At 35.1% G+C, this 24,891-nt stretch overlaps 1 protein-coding gene and 1 pseudogene across 1 annotated transcript; one reads left to right on the top strand and one right to left on the bottom strand.

Moving 5' to 3' along the window:
* Positions 1-1,765: 1,765 nt before the first annotated feature.
* On the top strand, positions 1,766-16,459 carry LOC147411346 (S-linalool synthase-like). The gene is made up of 12 exons (XM_086447642.1): positions 1,766-2,115; positions 2,201-2,393; positions 4,269-4,492; positions 4,593-4,716; positions 5,483-5,598; positions 5,694-5,923; positions 14,352-14,467; positions 14,911-15,009; positions 15,101-15,316; positions 15,399-15,528; positions 15,667-15,909; positions 15,995-16,459. The coding sequence occupies exons 1-12, from the start codon at positions 1,791-1,793 to the stop codon at positions 16,457-16,459; spliced, it is 2,481 nt and encodes an 826-aa protein (XP_086303768.1). The 5' UTR covers positions 1,766-1,790.
* Positions 16,460-21,936: 5,477 nt separating this feature from the next.
* LOC147411345 (pentatricopeptide repeat-containing protein At1g08070, chloroplastic pseudogene) lies at positions 21,937-24,343 on the bottom strand (annotated as a pseudogene).
* Between the last annotated feature and the right edge of the window lie 548 nt (positions 24,344-24,891).

Genomic DNA, 24,891 nt, shown 5'->3' with positions numbered 1-24,891 from the left:
GTTGCCACGTCACTGCTCCGCGGTGATCTAGAGTCATCTTACCTCGAGATTTGCACAAAATGTTCCAGATACTTCGGTCGTTATAACTAAATGGTTATTTCGAATCAAATCATCCGAAAAGTTGACCCAATAACCCGATTACGAATATTATAAATTAGAGGGTTGATTTCAAAGAAGGGGTCCCTCTTGGGTCCCTTTCTTGATCTTAAATTTTCTCATTTTCTCTCTATAATTCTCTGTAATTTCTTTAGTTTTTGGAGAGATTCCTGATTGTAGTGAGAGCATCAGGAGTACTCTATTAGTTCTTCTTCTTATTCTTATTGTAACTCTTTTGGAGAACTATTCAAAGAAGGAATTGAAAATGCAGCTTTATCTTACATCATCTTCTTCTTTTTGTTTTTGCTGCAATTATGACCCTTGCAATGAGTGGCTAGATCCTCCTTAGAAAGATCAAGGATGCCGAAGCAAGTTCATCCTACCAATACTGTTTTAATTCTTTATTTTTATTTTACATGTTAATTCTATAAATCTCTTTATAATAAGATCATCTAACTCATACTTCTAATTCAAACTTTGATGAGTGTTACTTAAATAAGTTCAAGAACACTCATGCTCTATGATGAATGAAAATATAAATTGGATAATCTTGTCTAAGTCAAAGATCTTCATGGATACTCTTGGGTTACAATCAAATGTTACATCGAATCATCTTCCGATCCACGAGCAATGACTTGCTACGTGGATTGAGTCATAATTAGAACGATTCAACATTATGGATGACTTGCAATGGTAGACTTGAACTCTCTAAGTCCTTTTTCACTAGTTTCAATCTCTCTTTTCTATTGTTAATTTTCATTTTCTATTTTGCTACAATTCTGTTTTATTTTTTTAAAACCAATATGTTTTACAACTTTATTTTGGTTTTTAATCCGAATGAACATTTCAATCTTCATTGTCCCTGTGGAATGAATTCGACTTACCGAAGTTTTCATCTATTTCTTTGCAATCCACATCAAGTTTATAAAATCGATCACTAAATAAAAAAGTATTGAGTTCGACAATAAAAATTATGAGCTTGACAATACGAAGGACCATTAAGATAGAAAAAGTTTACTAAATGTTCAATTAAGCTAACGTGCAAAACTTAGGGACTATTTAGAAAGAAACGCTTCCACGAGGGTCCTTTAAGTAATTTTCCCATTAAAAATCCTCGTGATGTACATCACATTAATCTAATGGACAAGGTTACTTCAAAATTTTGAACTTCCCACACGTCTAAAGTCCCACTCAAGTATGTTCATTTGTTTCATGAATCGTGATAATCGGACTATTCCACATGACAAACTCAATCAACTACCCTAACATGACAACTTTGAGAACCCTAGTTTGTGATCCTCAGGATACACAACTGCACTTTTCCATTAAAAAAATGTATCTCGAGGGAATTGTATATCCCGAGAAGCACAGATTTATCGCTCTCAAACATGTGGGGTAGTCAGATTATGACGACTCTTATTTCATTTCCACGAAAAAATGCACGAAGAAAAATCTAATTTGTTTTGGCTGAAGTCAGCAAAACGTGTGCCTACACTTTGAATCTGAGGGTATTTTATAATTTTCTTTTTTAAATGTCATTTTCAATACAAAATCCAATTTTCAAACTGTATATATTGCAGCTTAACGTGTGCCCTACTGGCACATGTTAACAAAATCCTTATAAATTACCTCATCATTTCTATCACACACACACACGAAAAAAAAAAAATCTTGCAACACTGATTAAGCTTTCCATGAAAATGGCACACTCATCAATTGAAGAACAAGTAAAGAAGATCAAGGAAGAGATTTTCTCCACAGTTGATCTCTACTCTCTTGTGTCGGCTTCGTCTTATGACACTGCATGGCTAGCCATGATTCCTGATTCTCATCAACCCAATCGTCCCATGTTCCAAGGATGCTTGGATTGGGTACTTAACAATCAACAAGAAGATGGGTGTTGGGGATCATCAAGGCTTGCACGTGGCAAAATACCCACTTTAGATTGCTTGCCTGCAACACTTGCTTCCATGGTTTCACTTAAAATGTGGAATATAGGGGCTATCAATGTAGACGAAGGTAATTAATATTCCACTGTGTGATACATCAAATAATTACATGAAAGGCTAAATTAGATTGTATTTTTCTTTTTTTTTAATTTCAGGGTTGAAGTTTATTCATACAAATGCAGAGAAACTACTTATGAAGCAGCATGGTTGTTATCCTCGTTGGTTTGCTATTGTTTTTCCAGCCATGGTTGAACTCGCACGTGCTGTTGGTTTAGAGGTTTTATTTCCTGAAGGTTTGGTAGACGTGGTGGAAGATATTTTTAATGAGAAACAAAGAATTCTTGAAAGGTTTCTTTACCTGCTATTGTGTCTTTGTAAATTTGTTCACTAATTTGATGTGTCTGCATATGGGATGGGTCACATTTGCTAGGGAAGTGGGTTCTCCATCTCCGATGTATGCTAGGGCTGTCAATCGATTGGATTGGCACTGAAGTCGATGAGAGACACACCAAGACTATAATAAAAGAGTCATGATAATATGACGCTCCCCTTGACGCATGCCCCCCACGCCCCCATCACAGAATCATAGATCAGTTGCATTTATAGAAGACCTGACTCACGCATCCGTTGCATTTTTATTAAGAAAAGGGTGCTTATATTCTAACTAGAAAGTCTTTACTCGGTAAATACTCGGCTGATGTGTTACGAACATAGAACGACAGATCTGTTTTCTCGAAAACACACAAATGTACTTTTTATGGGGATTTTCATTTGTGTATCCCGATGAAACAGATCTATGGTAACACATCAGCCAAGTATTGACCGAGTGAAGACTTTCTAATTAGAATATCATTATTCTTAAGAAAACTCTCTTTCTTTATCAGTTGGTTACTCAACAAACATTAAAGTGGAACCCCCTTTTTTTTTTTTTTAATATTGAAGGGCTGTCTTATACCCTCAGTTCTTTAAAGTAATACCTATTATATCCTCACTCCTTTCCACATCTATACTCCCAAAAAACATGGAGAGGATATAATGAGTTTTTTATCAAAATAACTCAAGGTCTTGTAAGTATTTAATCATTTACAATGATGTAGATCCCATTCTAAGGTATGTTAAGTAAGGAAAGTTCCCCAATCACATCCAAAATCATGATCGGATGCTACAAGGTTGTAGAGGACAAAGTTCAAAGAACTTTGAAAAATAAAATTAAAAAGAGTTAATTTTCATTGTTGAGTTTTATTTTGAAATTTGAAAGTTTGCCATCCATCTATTTTCAACACCTTAGATCGAGTTCCAAAAAGTTTTTTTTTTTTCTTTCATGTATATGAATTTTTTCATGAAATCTAGAAGTCTATTGTGTTGGATTGCTAATGTTATAATCCATGTGGACTCAACTGCCCTTAGTAATATTTGAAATCTTACTAAGTCAGGCTAGCTTGGTTCATAAAATAAGATTTGTTGAGTATAACCCTTAAGGACACCGTTGGGGATTTATCCTAGAAATCACCTAGTCCGTGTAAGGGGAGGGGATTGACACATGCCTCGAGGATTAGTCGGGTGCTCCAAGAGGCCCGGATACCTTGATTTTCAAAAGAAAACAACTTGATAAAGGGAGTTTTGGTAATAAAAATGCAATGGATAGGTTTGCCTGATAAATCTCTCTTTATAGAATGATCATTATGGAGGTTGCTAATGTACCTCAAAGTTTTGGAAGTTAATTAATTTCCCAATATATAATACAATTGTGTATTTTCTTAAATATTATCTCATCGGATCCCAGTGCCTTGGTTAATCCAAAACCAATTTGATAGAATAATTACCGAGTCCTTGTAAAATCCCAAATTCTCGATCTAGATTCTTCACTAGGTAATTTCTAATTTATCAAATTTAGCCAACTAAATCAACTTTTGATTCAAACCATTGAAATCACTATCACTATCTTGTGAGCTAGCCATCGTGACTAGGGTTGTCAATACGTCTGGATGGCTTGAAGGCCAAGCCAAGATGGGGCCTAGCATGGTCAAGAAAAATAAGCTAAAATAGGTTTCGACCTTGGCTTATCTGGAACCCTTTATTATAAGGAAGAGGACTTTGGCTAGGGGGTATAGCCATTATCGTAGATGGAGTATGTGAGCAAAACCTGTTTCTCTAGTAATTTGATGATAAAAATTTGGCCTAGAAAAAAAAATTTTGATGGTACGAACTTGAATGTATTTGCAGGGAAGAACTTGGTATTAATCAACATAATTATCCTCCATTAATCTTCTATCTTGAAGCCTTGCCTCCATCATGTGATATTGGTCAACATGAGATACTTAAACACCTAAGTGATGATGGCTCATTATTCCAATCACCATCGGCAACTGCACAGGCATTCATGGCTACAGGAAATGAAGGTTGTAGGTTGTATTTAGAATCTGTGGTTCAAAGATGTTGCAATGGAGGTGAGTCGGCATTTCTACTTTTTAAGATACCGAATGATTTAATTATGTGATGTTGTTGTCATCAAGGACATTATAAATTAACTGGCCTGTTTTTACACAGTCCCTCCTATGTATCCCATGGATGAAGAACTTGTAAGGCTATGCATGATCGATCGATTAGAGAGTTTGGGATTGGCTGATCATTTCCTTCAAGAGATCCAATATATTTTGGCAAATGTTTATAGGTATTTCACTAATTCAGATTCGGTATAAAATTTTATTTATTTATTTGAAATAAGAGATTTCAAAAAGGCCAAGGACTTCAAAGGAATCACTTTTATAAGAATTATAACTATGACATCAATTGTTTGGTGACTTTTGAGAAAGCACTTTTGGGGGTCTAGAAGCTTTGGGGGAATTTGGTAAATTAAGACGAGAAGATACATATACATTCCCAGAAACAATCTGAGGGTGTTTTCGTCATTAACAAAAGAAGTAGGGATATTTTCGATCCAAAATATAATAGTTCCATCCTGTCCAACTTCTTGCAAAAACAGGATCCGAGCAACTCTGGCCTTTGGCTTTTGCAAGATTTTAGGGAAACAAAAGGACTGTCCGGACACGATTATGTCTATCTTGGGTTTTATCTTTTGTTGGTCCAAAGTGTTTAAGGAGTTTAGGGGTCTGTTTTTTGAGGATTTGCTGTATAAGTGGGATGGGTTTTGTAGATCTGTACGTGAGTAGTACTGTAATGTAAGGTCTGTCCAGGTTGGTCAACTCGACCGATTTGGTTTTGTTTTCTTGAATACAATACTACTTATCAAAAAAAAAAAATACCCATGAAACATGCTTTTAACTCCAAAAAAAAAGTATTTTTGGTGGGGTGAGCTTAAAACCGCACTCCAAACACTATCAAATGAAATATGTATTCTTGGACGCTTCTATTTACCATGCATTTCAAGTGCCCCATATGTTTCAAGACGACTTATTATTTGTCGTTAATGATCGCAGGAATCACATGAATCGAGAATCACAACCCATGGGTGTTGATATGGTACCACTACAGATATACAAGGATTCTTTAGCATTTCGACTCCTAAGGATTCATGGGTACCATGTATCTTCTTGTAAGGGGTTCTTCTATTTGAAAATATGTTTATAAATCTACACAAAACTAACTAAAGCACCGTTTACTAATCATAAAGGTTCATGGTATATGCAGGGAGGTTTTGTTGGATTCTACGTCATAACGATATTCGCCAACACATAGAAGAGAACTATGAATACTTCATTACTGCAATGTTTAATGTTTACAGAGCAACAAATCTAATGTTTTTAGGAGAAGATGAACTTGAGGAAGCCAGGTCTTTCTCAAGAAAACTACTAGAGAAAGTAATATCATTGGGAAGTAAGGAGAATAATGCTATTATATCACCAAAGTTTCAAAACCTGGTACTAAAAATTTTATTAAAAGAATAAAATAAAGATCTAGATAATATAATTCTATAATGATTAAGGTGTTGTTTCTGAATACTGATTTCTTATGGCAAAGAGAGAAGAAGTTTTAAACAAATCTTAATTTCGAAATAGAATGTAAAGAAAAATATTACCTAAAAAGAAAATGGTTGAGGCGTGCACTAAGCACTGTCCTAAAACGAAATTCACCCCTGCTACGGTACCACAGTCTGTAGGCGTTCGTTCTGCAGGATTCAACAACCCACGTATCCAAAAGGGTACTCTAAATTGGAACGTAACTTCGAACTCGACGATGTTGTGTGCTCTCACAACGAATAAATTACTGATAATTCGAGAATATGAAATAGCAGAGAAAATTAAGTTGTTAAAATCGATTAAACAATTGATATAAATAAAAGAGAAAGTGACTGTTTAGAACAGTCACAAACTGGTTCCGAACAGGCACATTGTGCTGGTTCAGAATAGACACACTGGTTCAATTTAAATTTAAAAAACGTCTAGAATTTTTAATAAAAACGGACCTTGAAAATTAAAGCAAAAACGGGCCTTTGCACGCACCCACGTGAGGTGTAAATCCGAGAATTTGCACCCCCCCCTGCGCGCACGTCGTACGTGCGCACACGCATTAAGGTTTTCGGACGACGTGCGCACACGCATTAAGGTTTTCGGACCGGTGGATCCAAATTCCAATTAGAACCATGGGTTTCCCTCTTGGACCCCCGTGTGCGCGCGTGAGCCCGCCCACTACTTCTATCCACTTTAAAGTTACTAGAAGCACAACTACTTAAGAATTGCAAATCAATTCTTCTCCTAGTCGATGTGGGACTAAAATTATTCAAGGCAAAATCAAAACATTCAACTAAACATAAAGCAATAAAGTAAAAAGCATAAAGCATAAAGTAAAAAGCATAAAGCAAACATGGGATTTAAATACCCTATGGTTAATAGATTGATTTACCATATGGTTGCAATTAAATGAATATTAAAGGGTTTTCTAATTCAACCCTCTAAATTCCAACAATCCCCCACATGAATGCAGAAAACTCAAAATAAAATATATATAAAATACATATAAAGAGAGAGCACTTTGAATAACCATGTTTCAGTATAGGTGTCTTTTGGACTTGAACCTTACCTAGTATAAGTCTATCGGATTTACAAGTCGATCAGTGGACTTTAAGCCTTGAACTGTCAACCTTTAGTGTAAACCTAAACAATAGACTATACACACAGGTTACTCAATCAACTATCAAGTTCTATCGATGGTGTTCATTTTGGCCCTGAACATATCCTGGTATCATGAGTGCTTTAGAGAGTTTAGCCTTAACTCTCATAGAATCGGCCCAATTCTACACTCATTTAGGTGTGCCTATGAGAAGTACCCTGATATACTCCACTTTTACAAGTATAGGCAACATTAAGAATTATAATTCAACCTTTCTGTTTTACAGGCAACACTAAACACTTCATAGGAATGGACTTGGAACACTCTGTTCCATTAGTGTTTTCTTTTTAAATTACATTCAACTGGTTTTCCCATTGAACCTATTTTTTGGGATCTCCAATCAATTAGGTTGGGTTTCCATTGAAATAATTTTTAATCAGTAGGTTTTAGGCCCATTCCCCTCGAAGTTGATGCAACTAACTCTCTAGATAATCCTTTTGTTAAAGGATCCGCCAAATTTTCCTTAGACTTTACAAAGTCAATGAAAATAATTCCATTAGAGAGTAGTTGTTTTACAGAGTTGTGTCTCCGTTTAATATGCCTTGACTTGCCATTATATACATTATTTTTTGCTCTTGCAATGGCAGCTTGGTTGTCATAGTGAATAGATATTGCAGATACTGGTTTAGGCCAAATAGGAATGTTAACAAGAAAATTCCTTAGCCACTCAGCTTCTTCACCAGTCTTGTCCATGGCAATAAACTCAGATTCCATGGTGGAACGAGCTATGCACGTTTGCTTGGTGGATTTCCATGAGATTGCTGCACCTCCAAGTGTAAAGATATAGCCACTAGTGGATTTCGACTCTTCCGAGTCTGATATCCAATTGGCATCACTGTATCCTTCTAATACGGCAGGATACCTATTATAATGCAGCCTGTAACTCATGGTATACTTTAAGTATCTCATGATCCTCACCAAAGCTTCCCAGTGATCATGTCCTGGGTTGCTAGTGTATCTGCTTAATCTATTTACTGAATATGCAATATCAGGCCTAGTACAGTTCATAATATACATTAAACAACCAATAACTTGAGAATATTCTAATTGAGAAACACCTTTACCAATATTTTTCATCAACTTACAATTCGAATCAAAAGGTGTTTTTGCAGGAATACAATCAAACTGATTAAAACGTTTTAGAACATTTTCAATATAGTGAGATTGTGATAAACCAAATCCATTATTATTTCTAAAAATTTTTATTCCAAGAATTACATCAGCAGGACCTAAGTCTTTCATGTCAAAATTTCTAGACAATAATTTCTTAGTTTGATTTATAACATTTATATTAGATCCAAAAATTAGCATGTCATCTACATATAGACAAATAATCACATAAGAATCAAAGATAGTTTTATAATAAACACACTTATCAGCTTCATTGATTCTAAATCCATTTGATATCATTATAGTATCAAATTTTTCATGCCACTGTTTTGGAGCTTGTTTTAAACCATATAAGGATTTAATTAATCTACAAACTTTATTTTCATGTCCTTTAATTACAAATCCTTCCGGTTGATCCATATATATTTCTTCATCAAGTTCTCCATTTAAAAATGCAGTTTTTACATCCATTTGATGAATTTCTAATTTATAAATGGAAGCTATAGCAATAAGAATTCTAATGGAAGTGATCCTCGTAACAGGAGAATAAGTGTCAAAAAAGTCAATGCCTTCCTTTTGCTTGTACCCTTTAGCCACTAATCTGGCTTTATACTTATCTATAGTTCCATCAGATTTTAATTTTCTTTTAAAAATCCATTTACAACCAATTGTTTTATTACCAGGAGGTAGATTAACTAATTCCCAAGTGTTATTACTCATAATTGAATCCATTTCACTATTTATAGCTTCTTTCCAAAATGGAGCCTCAGGTGTAGAAATTGCATCTTTAAAAGTCTGAGGATCTCCTTCTAAGAGAAAACTAATAAAATCAGGTCCAAAGGAAGTTGCTGTTCTAGATCTCTTGCTTCTCCTAGGTTCTATATCAGACTCTTGTTCTCTAGGTTCATTATTTGATAATTCAATGTGAGATCTTTTTAATGGTTTTTCAATTTTATCCTTACAAGGATACACATCCTCAAAAAATTCAGCATCTCTAGATTCAATTATAGTGTTAGGATTAATATCATTTATATCAGATTTATAAACAAGAAATCTGTATGCACTACTATTAATGGCATATCCAATAAAAATACAATCTATAGTTTTAGGACCTAATTTTGTTCTTTTAGGTAAAGGAACAGCCACTTTAGCTAAACACCCCCACACTTTCATGTATTTAAAAGTAGGTGTTCTACCTTTCCAAAGTTCATAGGGTGATTTTTCAGAATTCTTTAATGGAATTTTATTTAAAATATAACAAGATGTTAAAAGGGCTTCTGCCCATAAATTTAAAGGTACACCTGAACTAACAAGTAAAGAGTTTACCATGTCTTTTAAAGTTCTATTTTTTCTCTCTGCTATACCATTTTGTTGGGGAGAATAAGGAGCAGTAGTTTGGTGTATTATTCCATTATCTTGACAAAACATAGTTAGAGAATTAGATTCATATTCTCCTCCTCGGTCAGATCTTAAAATTTTAATTTTATTTTCAAGTTGATTTTCAACTTCTAATTTATAAATTTTAAACATTTCCAATGCTTCATCTTTACTACTTAAAAGATATATCATACAAAATCTAGTGCAATCGTCAATAAAAGTTATGAAATATTTTTTACCGCCTCTAGATTGAATGTATTTGAGATCACATAAATCAGAATGTATTAGTTCTAAAGGTTTTGTACATCTTTCAATATTTTTAAAAGGTTTTTTAGAAAATTTGGATTCAACACAAATTTCACATTTTTTAGATACATCAATATGCATTTTAGGAATCATACCACTATTCATTAATTTGATAACTGATTTATTATTAACATGGCCTAATCTAGCATGCCAAATATTAGAATACTCAGAAACATAAGCAAAAGAATTAATATTATTAATAGAATTAGAAATTACATTGAGTTTAAATAACCCATCACATAGATAGCCCTTGCCCACAAACATTCCATTCTTTGTAATTATACATTTATCAGACTCAAACACCATTTTGAAGCCTCTCTTACTTAAAAGAGATCCTGAAACCAGATTTCTTCGAATTTCTGGAACATGTAGCACGTCATTCAGAGTCAGAACTTTGCCAGATGTGAAATTCACATTCACTTTTCCTTTTCCGATCACAGCGGATGTGGAAGAATTTCCCATGAATAACTTTTCATCTCCAACGTTGTTGTAAGAGGAAAACATGCCTCTCTCAGAGCATATGTGCTTGGTGGCTCCCGTATCCAACCACCAATCATTGGTATTTCCTACCAGATTCACTTCTGAAACAACCGCTGATAGGTTCTGTGTTTCAGTCACATTGGCTTGTGAAAATACGTGCTTCGTACCATATCTAGTCCTAGAGGGGGGGTGAATAGGATAATTAAAATTTCTTTCGATTTATCCAATTTTAACTTAGATTGATAATTTGACTATGTGTTCTAAGTCATTCACCTAGCCTCGATTTGGCACTTATGTCTCTAAGATGCATTTAATGAAGATACACTTGAAATTTAATCATTCATTTAATCATGTCATTCAATGACACATTCATATACGATTTACCTATTCGGCATTTTATGGCATCGCATGACATTCAAAACATTCAAGTGTAAATTGCGGAATTATAAACACATGCACAAAACATACGTCATCTAATGGATCGACAATGTGCTTACATCCATTCTTATGGCAAGTCTCTAGTTTGTAATGCAATTGAAATTTTCTTAGAATATAAACATTCATCGTATGACATACTTAGCATAGTATTCATTCATAGCATACATTCATCTAAGTATAAATTAATAGAAGTATTTTCACAAACACGAGACAAGCATTTTATAGTGGTTCGGCAACGTGCCTACATCCACTCCCAAGATTCCTACCTAGGAACTTGGTGTTCACTATCAAAGGGGTTTATGGTTCACCTCAAACCTTTTACATAGAATTTTTATACATAGGCTAAATTCTAAAACCTTAAGATCGAGAGAACGCATTCTCTCGAAATTGTGAGTTTTGTTCCTCGGAAACTCACAAACCTCTACTCTTGTCATGAATCCTCGATTCTAATCAAGAGCTTGGTTTTTGAGGGCTGAACCAAGTAACCACATACATATATTTTTAAAATTAAAAACAAAGTCAAAGACTCACTCAACTTCATAAGATTTGTCAATGGAGATCTTGAGTTCTTGGAGTCCTTGAGCTTACAAGTACGTCTCGACGGTTGGATCTTCCAATCAAGCTTTCGAGTTCGTCGGCTACTTGTAATTACTCCTACCATCATCTCCTTTTTGCTCCTTGCTCCATGAATGTACCAATGTGTGTGCAAGGTGACGTTTGATGGGCGGAGAGGGATCAAATGAGAAGTCTAGGAATGTTGAAGGGTTCACCTAAGTTAAACTCTCATGAAAGTAGAGAAGACTCTCAAAATGTGGAGAGAGGAGAGGCAATCTTCTCTAGGATTGATCCAAAGGAAGGGCTAAGGGTCAAAAGGATTTTCAATGAAGTTTGAGCCCTTCCATGGCTAGAGAGAGGGTTAAAAGTATGTAGAAATGGAGGGTTTACTTCTCTCAAGCTTCAACCAACCCAAATGAAAGAGTTGGAGTTGTTATATATGAGAAGAGAGCAAATTCAAGGCTCAACGGTCATAAATATGACCGTTTGAGAGCTTGCTGTCGGTGGCACCGTCAGGACTGTCGGTGGCACCGTCAGCCACAAGTAAGGCACATCAGTAAATTACCAAAATGCCCCCGTAGAGTGTTTTGACCATAACTTTCAAATGGTAGCTCCGATTTGTATACCGTTCGGGGAGCTGATAGATATCACTATTTAGAATATCCCCAAATTGCCACCAAGGGGTGGGCCATGATAAAATGGATAAAATGACCAAAATACCCTTTTTATCATTTTTGGTCAAAACGAGCTTTCGGGAAGTCCGACGTCGAAACGGTTCGAAGGTGTGCTAGATTTTACCTATATAATGACACCTATAAAACACCAATGACTGAAAATGGTTTTAGGGTGGTCAAATCTTTAATGTCCCCTCTATGTCCATATTCGATTCCCAAAAGGTCCGATGAGCGAACGGGTCGAGGAAAGAGTTTTCCTAATTACAACGGGTCGACCTATCAATCATCTAAGTGTTGGAAAATGGTATTAGGTAGTCTCATTACCTCTTAGGCTTTGTGCACACACATGGAAGCTTTTTGTCGAGGCATGTACGGTTGAGCAGCTTTAACGGAGTCTTCATATGTCTTCAATGGCAAATCGATCCGACACTCAACATGTGTCTCGGGATTGACAAAACATGGAACTTACAGCTTGTTCATGTTTCTGATGGTGTTGCTGATTTTTCCTTTTGCGACAATCCTTAGCCCGATGTCCAGGTTTATTGCAAAAATAGCAATTTCCCTTGATCTTCTGGATATTGGCTTTTGGACCATGAAAATTTTTCTTTACATATTTTTTCTGGAATCCGGGTTTGAACTTTCTAGTGAATTTGGAAGGTTCTTCTTCCACTACATTCGCTTTAGAAATCATAGAGTTTGTTTCACTCTTCTTCTCATTCTTTCGGTTATCCTCTTCAATTCTAAGTCTTATCACTAGATCCTCGAGTCCCATTTCCTTTCTCTTATGCTTCAAATTATTTTTGAAGTCTTTCCAAGATGGTGGTAATTTTTCAATTATCGATCCAACTTGGAATCCTTCACTTATACTCATGCCTTCAGCATGGATCTCATGAATAAGGATTTGGAGCTCTTCGGATTGTGATACAACTGACTTAGAGTCTACCATCTTAAAATCTAGAAAACGCCCAACAACAAATTTCTTTGTGCCGGCATCTTCTAAAGTATATTTCTTTTCAAGAATTTCCCACAAAGTTTTGGCAGACTCAATAGAGGAATACACCTTATAAAGAACAGTACTTAATCCATTCAGGATATAATTCCGGCACATGAAATTGGAATGTTCCCATTTCCGATATTCTGTTCTTTTGATTTGGTCCTCCTCATCATCATCTAAAGAAACTGGTTCTTGAGTGATGATATGAGCCAAATGTAATGTTGTTAGATAAAACAACATTTTCTGTTGCCAGAATTTAAAATTCTTTCCATCGAATTTATCAGGTTTTTCACTGTGCACGGAATTAGAGACTGTCTCCATAGAAATCAGTATAAGAAAATAAAAGGAATTTCGTTTTAGATTGTTGTTTCTGAATACTGAATTCTTATGGCAAAGAGAGAAGAAGTTTTAAACAAATCTTAATTTCGAAATAGAATGTAAAGAAAAATATTACCTAAAAAGAAAATGGTTGAGGCGTGCACTAAGCACTGTCCTAAAACGAAATTCGCCCCTGCTACGGTACCACAGTCTGTAGGCGTTCGTTCTGCAGGATTCAACAACCCACGTATCCAAAAGGGTACTCTAAATTGGAACGTAACTTCGAACTCGACGATGTTGTGTGCTCTCACAACGAATAAATTACTGATAATTCGAGAATATGAAATAGCAGAGAAAATTAAGTTGTTAAAATCGATTAAACAATTGATATAAATAAAAGAGAAAGTGACTGTTTAGAACAGTCACAAACTGGTTCCGAACAGGCCTTTGCACGCACCCACGTGAGGTGTAAATCCGAGAATTTGCACCCCCCCCTGCGCGCACGTCGTACGTGCGCACACGCATTAAGGTTTTCGGACCGGTGGATCCAAATTCCAATTAGAACCATGGGTTTCCCTCTTGGACCCCCGTGTGCGCGCGTGAGCCCGCCCACTACTTCTATCCACTTTAAAGTTACTAGAAGCACAACTACTTAAGAATTGCAAATCAATTCTTCTCCTAGTCGATGTGGGACTAAAATTATTCAAGGCAAAATCAAAACATTCAACTAAACATAAAGCAATAAAGTAAAAAAGCATAAAGCATAAAGTAAAAAGCATAAAGCAAACATGGGATTTAAATACCCTATGGTTAATAGATTGATTTACCATATGGTTGCAATTAAATGAATATTAAAGGGTTTTCTAATTCAACCCTCTAAATTCCAACATAAGGCATGCACTGACGTTTACATTTGTGCTTGCATAGATTGAGCATGAGTTGGCGCTTCCATGGCTTAGTCGATTGGATCATCTAGAGCACAGGAAGTGCATCGAAGAAAATGAAATAGATGGTCCATGGTTGGGGAAGGCCTCCTTTTATGGGTATGGAAATCTAAGGAATTTAGCTACCATTTTGCACAGCTTTGGGTGGTGGATTTTAGCTTCCATCCCCGACAAAGTGCTTTTGGAAAGAAGAATCGGGTTTATTAAGAATGCGAATTTGGAATTCCTACAGAAGCCAGATTCCAAAAACTGGTCACAAGCCAAAATTGACTAGCACGAGATTTTGGATTCAGGTTTCTATGGAAATCTGGAGCATAAAAAAACTGAGCTTTTTGGACACAATTTCTATAATATTTTCACTAAATTACCCACAGCTCTAGAAGGTTTTAGACCAAAAATACTCACCAAACAAGACAACAGTTGTGAATTATAGAGAAGTTATTCTATAGAAGCACTTATATTGAAAGCAGAGGTCCTGTAAAAAAGCCTTCATTAAGTTTATGTAATTTTTTCTTTACCTTAAAATATACCTATAAAATCAGATTACCATCTCATTGTAACGACGCGCTTATGCAACTTGCTTTGGAGAACTTTACATTTAGGCAATCAATCTATAAAGAAGAGTTGGACGAATTAAAAAGGTATGAAAATTTATTTTATCTTCATCATTCAAATTCAAATTCAAATATTGATCGATGGGTGATTAATTATTTTTTTGGCTCATATAACTAGGTGGGCTAAGGACTCAGGTCTCAGTGATATGGGCTTTGGTAGGGAGAAAACTACGTACTGTTACTTTGCTGTTGCTTCCAGTTCCTCCCTACCCTATGATTCGGATATTCGAATGTTAGTTGCAAAGAGTGCAATAATTGTTACAGTAACCGATGATTTCTTCGATGAGGAAGGTTCATTGGAAGAGTTAAAAATCCTCACTGAAGCAGTTAAAAGGTATCTGTTGATAAACTATTGAATGTGTTGTCTTTTTATTCTTCAACATGTTTAATTCCATTGGTTGTTTCGATGAAAATAGATGGGATGGGCATGGTTTGAGTGGGCAGAGTAAAGTTATCTTTGATGTCCTTGATGATTTTGTTGGTGATATTGCAACGAAATACTTCCATCGACAAGGGCGTAACATCACGAAAATTCTTCATGATATAGTAAACTTCCAACTTTTGCCCATTAGGTCGTATTTGGACTACCAAATAAATTTGTGTAGGAAAAATAAAAATCATCAAGATTATACAAGAAACATAAAATTATTCTGGTCTGAAAAATTGTTGTGGTGTTGTATGTAGTGGTACCAATCATTTCAGGCATGGTTGACCGAAGCCGAATGGAGCAGAAGTGGATACATTCCATCCATTGATGAATACCTTGGAACTGCGATGATCTCTATAGCTGTACATACCATATTTCTTCCAGCTGCATGTTTGATGGCTCCAAGCATACCAAAGTATATGAGGCTCTCTCAATATGAAACAATTACTAAGTTGCTCATGGTTTCATCTCGTTTGCTCAATGATATTCAAAGCTACCAGGTTTATAAACATTTTCAGTCATGTTTAGGTACATTTGTGTCATCTTATTCTCCTTCATATTCTAATGATTTATTTACACTTTCAGAAAGAAGAGAAGGATGGGAAAATAAACCTTGTTCTACTATACCTGAAAGAAAATCCACATGAAGACATTGAAGATTCAATCGCTTGTATAAGAAAGATACTAGACTTCAAGAAAAAAGAATTACTTGAACACATTTTAGTGGATGGCTTATCTGAATTACCCAAATCATGCAGACAACTGCACTTATGCAGTTTGAAAGTGTTTCAAATGTTCTTTAATTCTACCAATGGGTTTGACTCCGATACTGAGATGCTTAGTAGCATAAACAAGGCGATTTATCATCCCCTAGAGGTAAAGATTAAAGAACGGTTGCTTCAAAAGCCTCCATCAACACCTTATGCAAGTCTTGCTAAAAACTCCAAGTGCCATACTTGGCCGAGCTTCCAAACAAGAGGGATTTCTCGGACTAGTTCTAAAGGTTTCTGTGGTCGTACAAAGTTTATTGCACCAAAGTTCTTTGTTTGAAAAAGGAATATTCTTATATCCAAATCACACCCTCGTATTTCCCATACATGCCAATCTATCTCTCTCCCCTAGTGTTGTGTTATAAAGATGTACATCAGATCATCTTTTCATGAAGATGAAAATAAATAGTTGATTAGGATGCGATTAGTTAGAATTTATTCTTCCTTTATTTCCTATGTAAACCACTTTAGATTGTAATACATCTAATAAGTTTTTAGCATAATCATGGTAAAGTTGCGTGGTTGTCAAGCTGTTTAGTTTTCATGAGTGGTAATATTAAAAAGAAGGGTTCAATTTGGGATTTTGATTGTGGTTGGGTGAGTGACCATGCTTAATAATGGAGTATTTGATTGATGCACTGTTATAAGGTGTATAGGACAAAATCATTTCCCACGGTGTTGTCACTGTTCATCTGGCTAGCAAATCACGGCTTCCCTTACTCGTTTGGGCCTTTCTTCAAACACTCATTTTGAGATCTCTATACAATCTCAAAATTCAAATCCCTCAATCACCAACCTCTCACTACCACAGTCGCCACCATCGCCCATCCACTACAACAAAAATCAACAAAGATTTCAGTGACTGGAGAAGAACCATCCCTGCAACACTTGCAGGGCAACAATAGCCTTTATGAAGTGACGGACGTTTCCAATCTCATCATAACTCTTGAACTCCAGCCATCAATCTGCTCATCCCAAATGAAAGCTCTAGATAAAACTCATTCAATGCAAATTTCCTTTTGTGGTTATCACCAACCAGACCCCATTGAGTAAAAATTCTCTTCCTCAAACCATAACTTTTAATAGTGCTTGAATTGAAGACATCTCTAGCCTCAAGATAAACTCTATGGTTTTGATCCATCAAAATCCAACATGGTTGAGGACAACTATTGTGGGGTTTATTTCATACAAGGTATTCTATTGAAGTGGCATAAGCCATTTGCATTGATTTTCTTAGCTCAGCAAAGTTACTAGGGATTTCTTACTGGAACATGTGGCAACAACAAAAACTTGTCGGTAATGATCAATAAAGTATTGAGATGCCTGCATATATTTATTTTACAAGTTATGGAAATTTAAGTTCTGTACCAAATAGGGTCTTTTTTTTAAATCAAATTCATACCATTTTTTTTTTATATTTTTGGCGGAGCAACTTTAACAAGGGGACAACGACAATTAGCTGGAACATGAAATGTAAGCCTAAGGAGATAGGGGGCCGAGAGATGCATAGAGCACATCAATTAAGTCTAGCTCTTATATTGAAGATGAGTAGTGGCTCTTACCATGACTGAGTCATAATGGCTCCAGATCCTCAGAACAGAGCACTTTTCCAACTGTAATTTGATCCAGCCCCAATGATGGCTTGTGAAGTGTTGATACCACAACCTGGGTTCAAGACCCCTTGAACCTGTCTTCAACTCTGCTGACTACTAACCCTTCCTTGCTGAGAAGAGGTTAAAAAAAAAAACACAAATACACTAGAATCAGCTCCAGAAAGCCAAGGAAGGCTCTTGGTGCTGAAAAAGCATAATTATGGCTCTAAAGTCATCAATGAGTTTGGGATATGAAGAGTTGGTAATGAGGATAAGATTACAATTTGGGAAGATGAATGGGTTTGCGCATGACAACAGAGAACTTCCATATGCTTGAAATGGAATCCAAGAATCCATTTTTTTTCATTGGAAATGCTTTCATTATGTAATGCTAATATAAGGAAAAATAGGCTAAGCAAATGGATTCATCATATGTGCTATGTTTCATGTGTAACAATGAAGTGGAAACCTTGGAAGACCTATTAGTGCACAATTGCTCTAAGATTGTGGCTTAGTTCTTCCTGAGGAACATGAGACATGACCGATTGGGGGTACTGCGTAGGATCTATAGCTCAGTTGATTGACATAATTGAAAACAACTTTGAGATTGTGGGTTCAAGTCCAATTCACCTACCAAAAAAAGCAGCAAGACTGATTGCTCGCCAGAGAAATCCTGAACTGTATTGAAGACTTATTATTCTTCTATGTGACCCTGGCATGGAATCTTTGGAAAGACATGTGCAGACACATCTTCGAACAAAGCCTTTCAAGTCTAGCTGGACCTTTTTCATAAACAGCTGCAGCACCCCATAGCAAAGAATGACACAGGACCCAAATCAATCAAGAAAGAAAGCAAGCTAGGAGTCACAAGAAGCTTTAGTTCTTCCAATACATATCTAACATGGAGCCCACCTTGCTCCACAACTAAACCTTGTTCACCCAAAAACAAATGTGGTGCTCGTTTAACTCATCTTGAGAGCTGGTATTGGCACCCCAACATTTACTTATTCCACTCCAATTAATAATAAAGAAAATACATGAATGATTAAGAATAAGTAAAAGTTGAGGTGCCAATGGCAGCTCTCTCAAAGATTCATTGATTAAATGTTCTCAAAAAAAAAAAAAAAAAAAAGGAGGAATAATGTACCTTATGTCATAATAGACTCACATTGTTGTAGGGTGGGGATTGCTTGTGATGTAGAGAATTTGGACCATGGACATAGGACATCTAGATAAGCCATGTGAATTTTTCCCTTGTCAAACTTATCCTTCTATGGTTCGAAATATCTTACCGTATTGATTGATACAGATACAAAATATTGACCCTAAAATATCAAATGTTTCGGAAGGTTTATGTAATACCCTGATAAATAATTAAGGGTATAAATATAATATTATACGTATAAATGTATGTTTGATAAAAAATAGTTAATAACATATAGATATAAATTTTATTCTACTATTTTTTGCACTTGTAATATTTTACTTTTTAGGGGTAAAAAGGTAATTTCTCCTCATCATACTTTAATTAATTTAAAAATATCATTATCAAAAAAAAATTTATCCTTTTACGTGAGTTTGATAAACCCTTAAATCCAAAAGATCATAACTTAATGAAAAAATAAGAATTTCTATATGTTAGGAGCGTAATCATCATTTTTATTCGAGTAATTTGTATTTTGGGACACCCAAATGTCAAAATATAAATTTGACTAACACATAAAATATACATAAAATATAATTTTACAAAATATATCAGATTTCCTAAATTTTAAGAACAAAAGATTTTTGGACTATTTTACCCTTCACATATTTTTCATGACTTCTATGTTTTTTTATAAATAATTTATTTAATGATAATCTTATATTTTATCATGATATATTATATAATAAAATTTTAAAAACAATATGATGATATTAATGGTCTTGTTAATTAAAAGTTGAGGAATTTTTGAAAAAAAAAAAGTATTTTGGTGTTTTTTATGTGAAGTCCAACGAGGAGGGTTTTTTTGAAATTTTCAAAAGTCAAAGAGTGCCTCAACATATTCTTTTCAAATTTTAAATTGTTGTTAAATCATGGGAGAAAAAATAGGGTAGTTAATTTATATTTATCCTATAAATATGAGAATTTTGAATTAGTAAAACTCTTTCATGCCACTTATAGTTGTCCTATTGCACATAACCCTATTTCTTTTTATCCAAAATGTTGCATGTGTTTTAAGCTTATTGTTTGATTACATTGAATTCCAAGATGTTTCTATATAACTCAAAAATCAATGGTCATGATGAGGTAAAGAATAGTTTAACCTAAATGGGTACAAACTATACGATCAAGGCCACAAATTTGTTGGAAACCAGTTACTATTGGAGGATGAGAAAAATAAATTTTTGAAGTTTTAAAAATCCTAAAGGTCGCCTCAAATTCGTGCTCATCTCACTTCATTCCAAGATCTTTAGAGAAACATCATTATTTATTAGAAAAACTATATCTGAGAAACCCTGGGAACTTCTATCTTCTAAAGTTGTTTTTTTTCGGATGAAACACGAAAGTTCTTTATCTAATAAAGTTCTAAAACAAACTTAATTTCAAGACCAAAACATAAAGTATGTGCAACCATATACTTTTTCTTGATATTTTCATTATAATAACGTTATCTTGTTTTACTGAAGTTTTTTGTGCATCTTTTTTTTTATGTAAGAAAAGTTATATGGTAGAATAATTCATAAATAATGCATGGATAATGATAATGATGTTTGAAAAATGATATTATTTGCATTGACATAACGGATTGGTAAAAATCCTGATTAAACAAAGAGGAGGTAAAGTACTCTAGGGTGAAAAGCCCCAAACTTCTCGCGGAAAGCCCATGTTATGTAGGTGTATGACCTAGTACATCTATACCCTGTGTTATGTGGGTGAGACATTTGCATAAATTACTATTGCAAATTTTTTATTTAATTTTTATATCAATTACACAATAAAAGATTTACAATATTCTTCATTTACTCGATATGATTATTATTTCGATTAAATCATGTGAGTATAGTAGTACTTATGGAGATTTTTCTCACAATGTTTATTGAAATTTTTAGATGCTCATCCCGATGAGGCATCAGGCATCTTCGTCGAATTAAAAAAAAAAAAAATCATTTTTATGTTTTTCTTATTTCAATCTTAATTTGTCTCGAAATAAATTATGCGAAATAATAAGTCATGTGGAGATTTATTTATTTTTATTTTGTTTTTATTTTCTGGACCCTATGTGATGGATTATCTCCGAAGAATGTTTGGCTTGTTTTATTAATTTCTTTGAATAATGAATTAAAGTGATAATTGATTATGCTTTTGTTCTAAAAATTGAGTAGATAAAATCTTATTTGTATTTTACCTAATAAAATATTATTTTTAGAACATGCTATCATAGTGATTAAATAAGGGACAAAAAGATCTGTTCAAAATGAGTTAAATCATTAAAATCCGATAAGTATAAAATTTTATATGTTTTTTTTAAATAAATCACGGGAATCTGAATTTATGTTATATTTGCAAATAGATTTTGTTTCGGCCAATTTTTCTCTAAGAAATATTCTTTTATGAAAATAATGAAAACACGAAACTTTTAAGTCTATGTGTTAACTTTCTAACCCCACCGACGGTTCGCGAAAATAGTAAATGTGAAATCCGAAGCGACAATTTCTTTAAAATGGATTTGTTTTGCTCACAATGAAATATCACACATTTGTTAATTTTTTTTGAAATTTACTTTCATATTTTCTTCTATAACTTGTAACTATTGTATTTTTTATGAAAAATAAATTAAGTTGAAAATTTAACGGTTTAGAAAATACACCATATCGAGATGTCTCGATAATCAAATAAAATCATACATTTTGGATTACTAATGGTTACTTATAGTATTGACTGTTATGAAAAGTTTTTAATTGTTAACCATGAAATCCCTTTTATCAAAATCATATATATTTTTTATATATCTTAAATAATTTTGAATTTTCTAACCTTTAATATTCGGATCTACATCCTAACTCATGGGTTATGAGTCGGGTCGTGGACCCAAATTTTGGGGCGTCACAGTTTCAATTGAGATAGAACCAGTTTTTCTTTTGATTGAAACATTGCCTCGAGACTAGATTTTAAACCTTTCTTCTATCACCATTCCCCACCCTTTGGTCACTTCAGCTGCCAAGAGTGAAATCTTCTCTCACAAAAAAAAAAGCTTAAATGTGACTGTAAAACAGCATTCTTGGATGATGTGAATAAATTCAAAATCAATGGGAGGATTAATCCATCACCAATAATCCATGCACGAGCATTTTGGGAGGATTAATCCATCACCAATAATCCATGCACGAGCATTTTCCATTCCTAAAATGATGAAATCGGTTATGATCTCTGACAACTATGTCACGCTCATAAATTTCCGAAACCATTTTCATAAAAACATGACAATCACAGCACATTCGAAGGTTCTTAACTATACGAAGGGAAGCCCCGTGAACGCTATCAATGAGACCAAATGCAATGGCCAACTTCTCACTGTGATGAAAAATCGCATCTTCCTTTTCATCATCATCGATGTCAAATAACACTAGCTTCTTGTTGGGAACATACCCAATTGATTTTAACTTATCTCCCATTTCATCCATCTTCTTATAGATCTCTTCTGACCTCGAATGTGATCTATCTCCAACAAGGAACTTATGAACCACACCACCTGATTCAATCAAACTGAAACCGGGTCCCTTCCTTACTCCCCCATCAATCATTTTCTTCCTCATCACAACTGCATCATCTGATCGGCCCGCTGCATCATATAAACTTGACATGAGCACATATGAGCTACTATCACTTGGTTGACGCTCAATTAGCTGCTTGGCTGCAAACTCACCAATCTCTACATTTCCATGTATTTTGCATGCCCCAAGTAGTGATTTCCAAATTACAACATCCGGCTTGGTCAACATGTTATTGCATATCAACTCCTTCGCTTCCTCTAGCCGTCCGGCACGGCCAAGAAGATCAACCATGCACCCGTAGTGTTGAATCTTGGGTTTCATTTTGTATACTTCTTTTATAGAAACAAACAAGCTGAGGCCATCGTTAACTAGGCCTGAATGGCTACAAGCATTGAGGACGGCAGACAATGTCACATCATCAATATCTATATTCTCTTCTTGCATTTGAGAGAACAACGTGAGGGCATCTCTTCCCCTTCCATGGATCGCCAACCCTGTGATCATAGCATTCCATAGCTCTGTAGTTTTATCTTCAACCGCAGCAAAGACGTGTAGAGCAAGATCTATGCACCCACATTTAGAGTACATATCAACAAGTGCAGATCCAAGTGTGGCGTTCAATCTAACATTCTTTTTTTGTATGTATGAATGGACCCATTTTCCAAGACTCAGAGCTCCCAAATGTGCAATTACGGGAAGAATAGTAACCATGGTAACACAGTCAGGCTCAACGTTTTCCAATTGCAATGCTCGAAATAAATTCAAGGCCTTTTCGAAACAATTGTTTCGGACTAATCCGGCTAACATAGGATTCCAAGAAGCTACATTCCGTCGAAACGGGTTTCTTTCGAACACTTGAAAAGCCATATCGATGCAATCACACTTAGTATACATATCTATAAGAGCAGAACATAGCAAACTATCTACTTCAATTCCTGCTCTAAGAACGAAGGAATGGGCAGATCTACCCCAGAAGGCACAACCCGATTCGGCAATTGCGGGAAGAACGCTCAAAAGAGTTACCTTGTTTACTGTTATTACACCTTCAATTAATGAATCCCGAAATACCTCAAATGCTTCCTCCATAAACCCATTACGTGTGTAGGAAGAAATCAAGGAATTCCAAGAGACAATGTCGCGTTCTGGCATCTTATCAAAAATCCTTCGGGCAGCTTCAACATCACCGTATTTACCGTACCCAGATATTAAAACATTCCAAGAAACGATATTTCTCTCCGGCATTGAATCAAACAACTCTTGAGCATCAACCATTTTTCCAAATTTAGAGTAACCATCAACCAAGGTGGTCCAAGAAACCACATCATGATGAGGCATTGTGTCGAACAATTTACGGGCAGTATGTAAATTACCATTAACAGCATAAATATGAACAAGAGAATTTAAAAAATAGATGTTTGAAACAGAACCCAATTTAACGAGATAGGAATGGAGTTGTTTGGCTTCTTCAATGGTGTATCGCTTTGATCGAACTTTGAGAAGAAATGAAGAAGCGGAATGGATGCCATTACTGAGACTTGTTGGGCTTAGGTTAGAGGCATAAAAGAAAGAGGGAGTGGGGGTTGGGTGGCGTAGGATACTGAGGTTGTTAGAGATGAGAAACATGGGATGCTATGGCGGGAAAAATCATAAAACAGTTGATCTAGATTTCAAAGAAGGAACTAAACTCAACTCAAGCAAGGTAAAATGTTAAATATTGGTGCTTTATAATTAGAATCGTGCTAATCTTACTAACCCACGTGGCAAACTAAATCAATTATCCTAACGTGACAAGTTCAGGATCTGTAGATCTGCGCTCCTTGGGATACACGGCTGCACTTTCTCATTTTAAAAAAAAAAAGTGTATCTAAAGGGAACCATGTATCCCAAGAAATGCAGATCTATGATTCTCGAACTTGTCACATTAAGTAATCGATTGAGTTTGCCATGTAGAATAATCAAATTATCACGACTCATATAATTAACCCTCTCACCAATATAGCATATCAGAAGTGTTCGATTGTGTATGCAGAGGTAAAAAAATCTATGTTTTTTACACATGCCATGTCAGTGAGTTTTTGAGTTACTATGTCAGGGATTGAGTTAGAAAATCATTACACTTAAAAATGAGTCGTGATGATCTGACTACCTCACGTGGCATACTCAATCAACTACTTGACATGACAAGTTCAGGAATCATAAATCTACAGTCCTCGAGATACACTTTTTTTTGGGAAGTGTAGTTATGTATCCTGAGAAGTGCAGATCTACGATTCCTGAACTTGTCACGTCAGGATGGTCGATTGAGTTTGCCACGAAGGGTAGTCAGATTATCATGATTCCTTAAAAATAGAGGTGATACTCGTTG

This window comes from Akebia trifoliata, chromosome 1 (assembly GCF_017979445.1).
Source record: "Akebia trifoliata isolate Shusen 1 chromosome 1, ASM1797944v1, whole genome shotgun sequence".
Taxonomy (NCBI): Eukaryota; Viridiplantae; Streptophyta; class Magnoliopsida; order Ranunculales; family Lardizabalaceae; genus Akebia; species Akebia trifoliata.
The sequence above is the reverse complement of the archived record's forward strand: the minus strand, read 5'-3'. Positions and strand labels throughout refer to the sequence as shown.

Excerpts from the sequence above, each read along its gene's own strand:
- LOC147411346 (XM_086447642.1), top strand. The coding sequence starts at position 1,791 with ATGAAAATGGCACACTCATCAATTGAAGAACAAGTAAAGAAGATCAAG. Across the intron at positions 2,394-4,268 it reads AAACAAAGAATTCTTGAAAG|GGAAGAACTTGGTATTAATC; the intron begins GTTTCTTTACCT and ends ATGTATTTGCAG. Across the intron at positions 14,468-14,910 it reads GGGAAGGCCTCCTTTTATGG|ATTACCATCTCATTGTAACG; the intron begins GTATGGAAATCT and ends CTATAAAATCAG.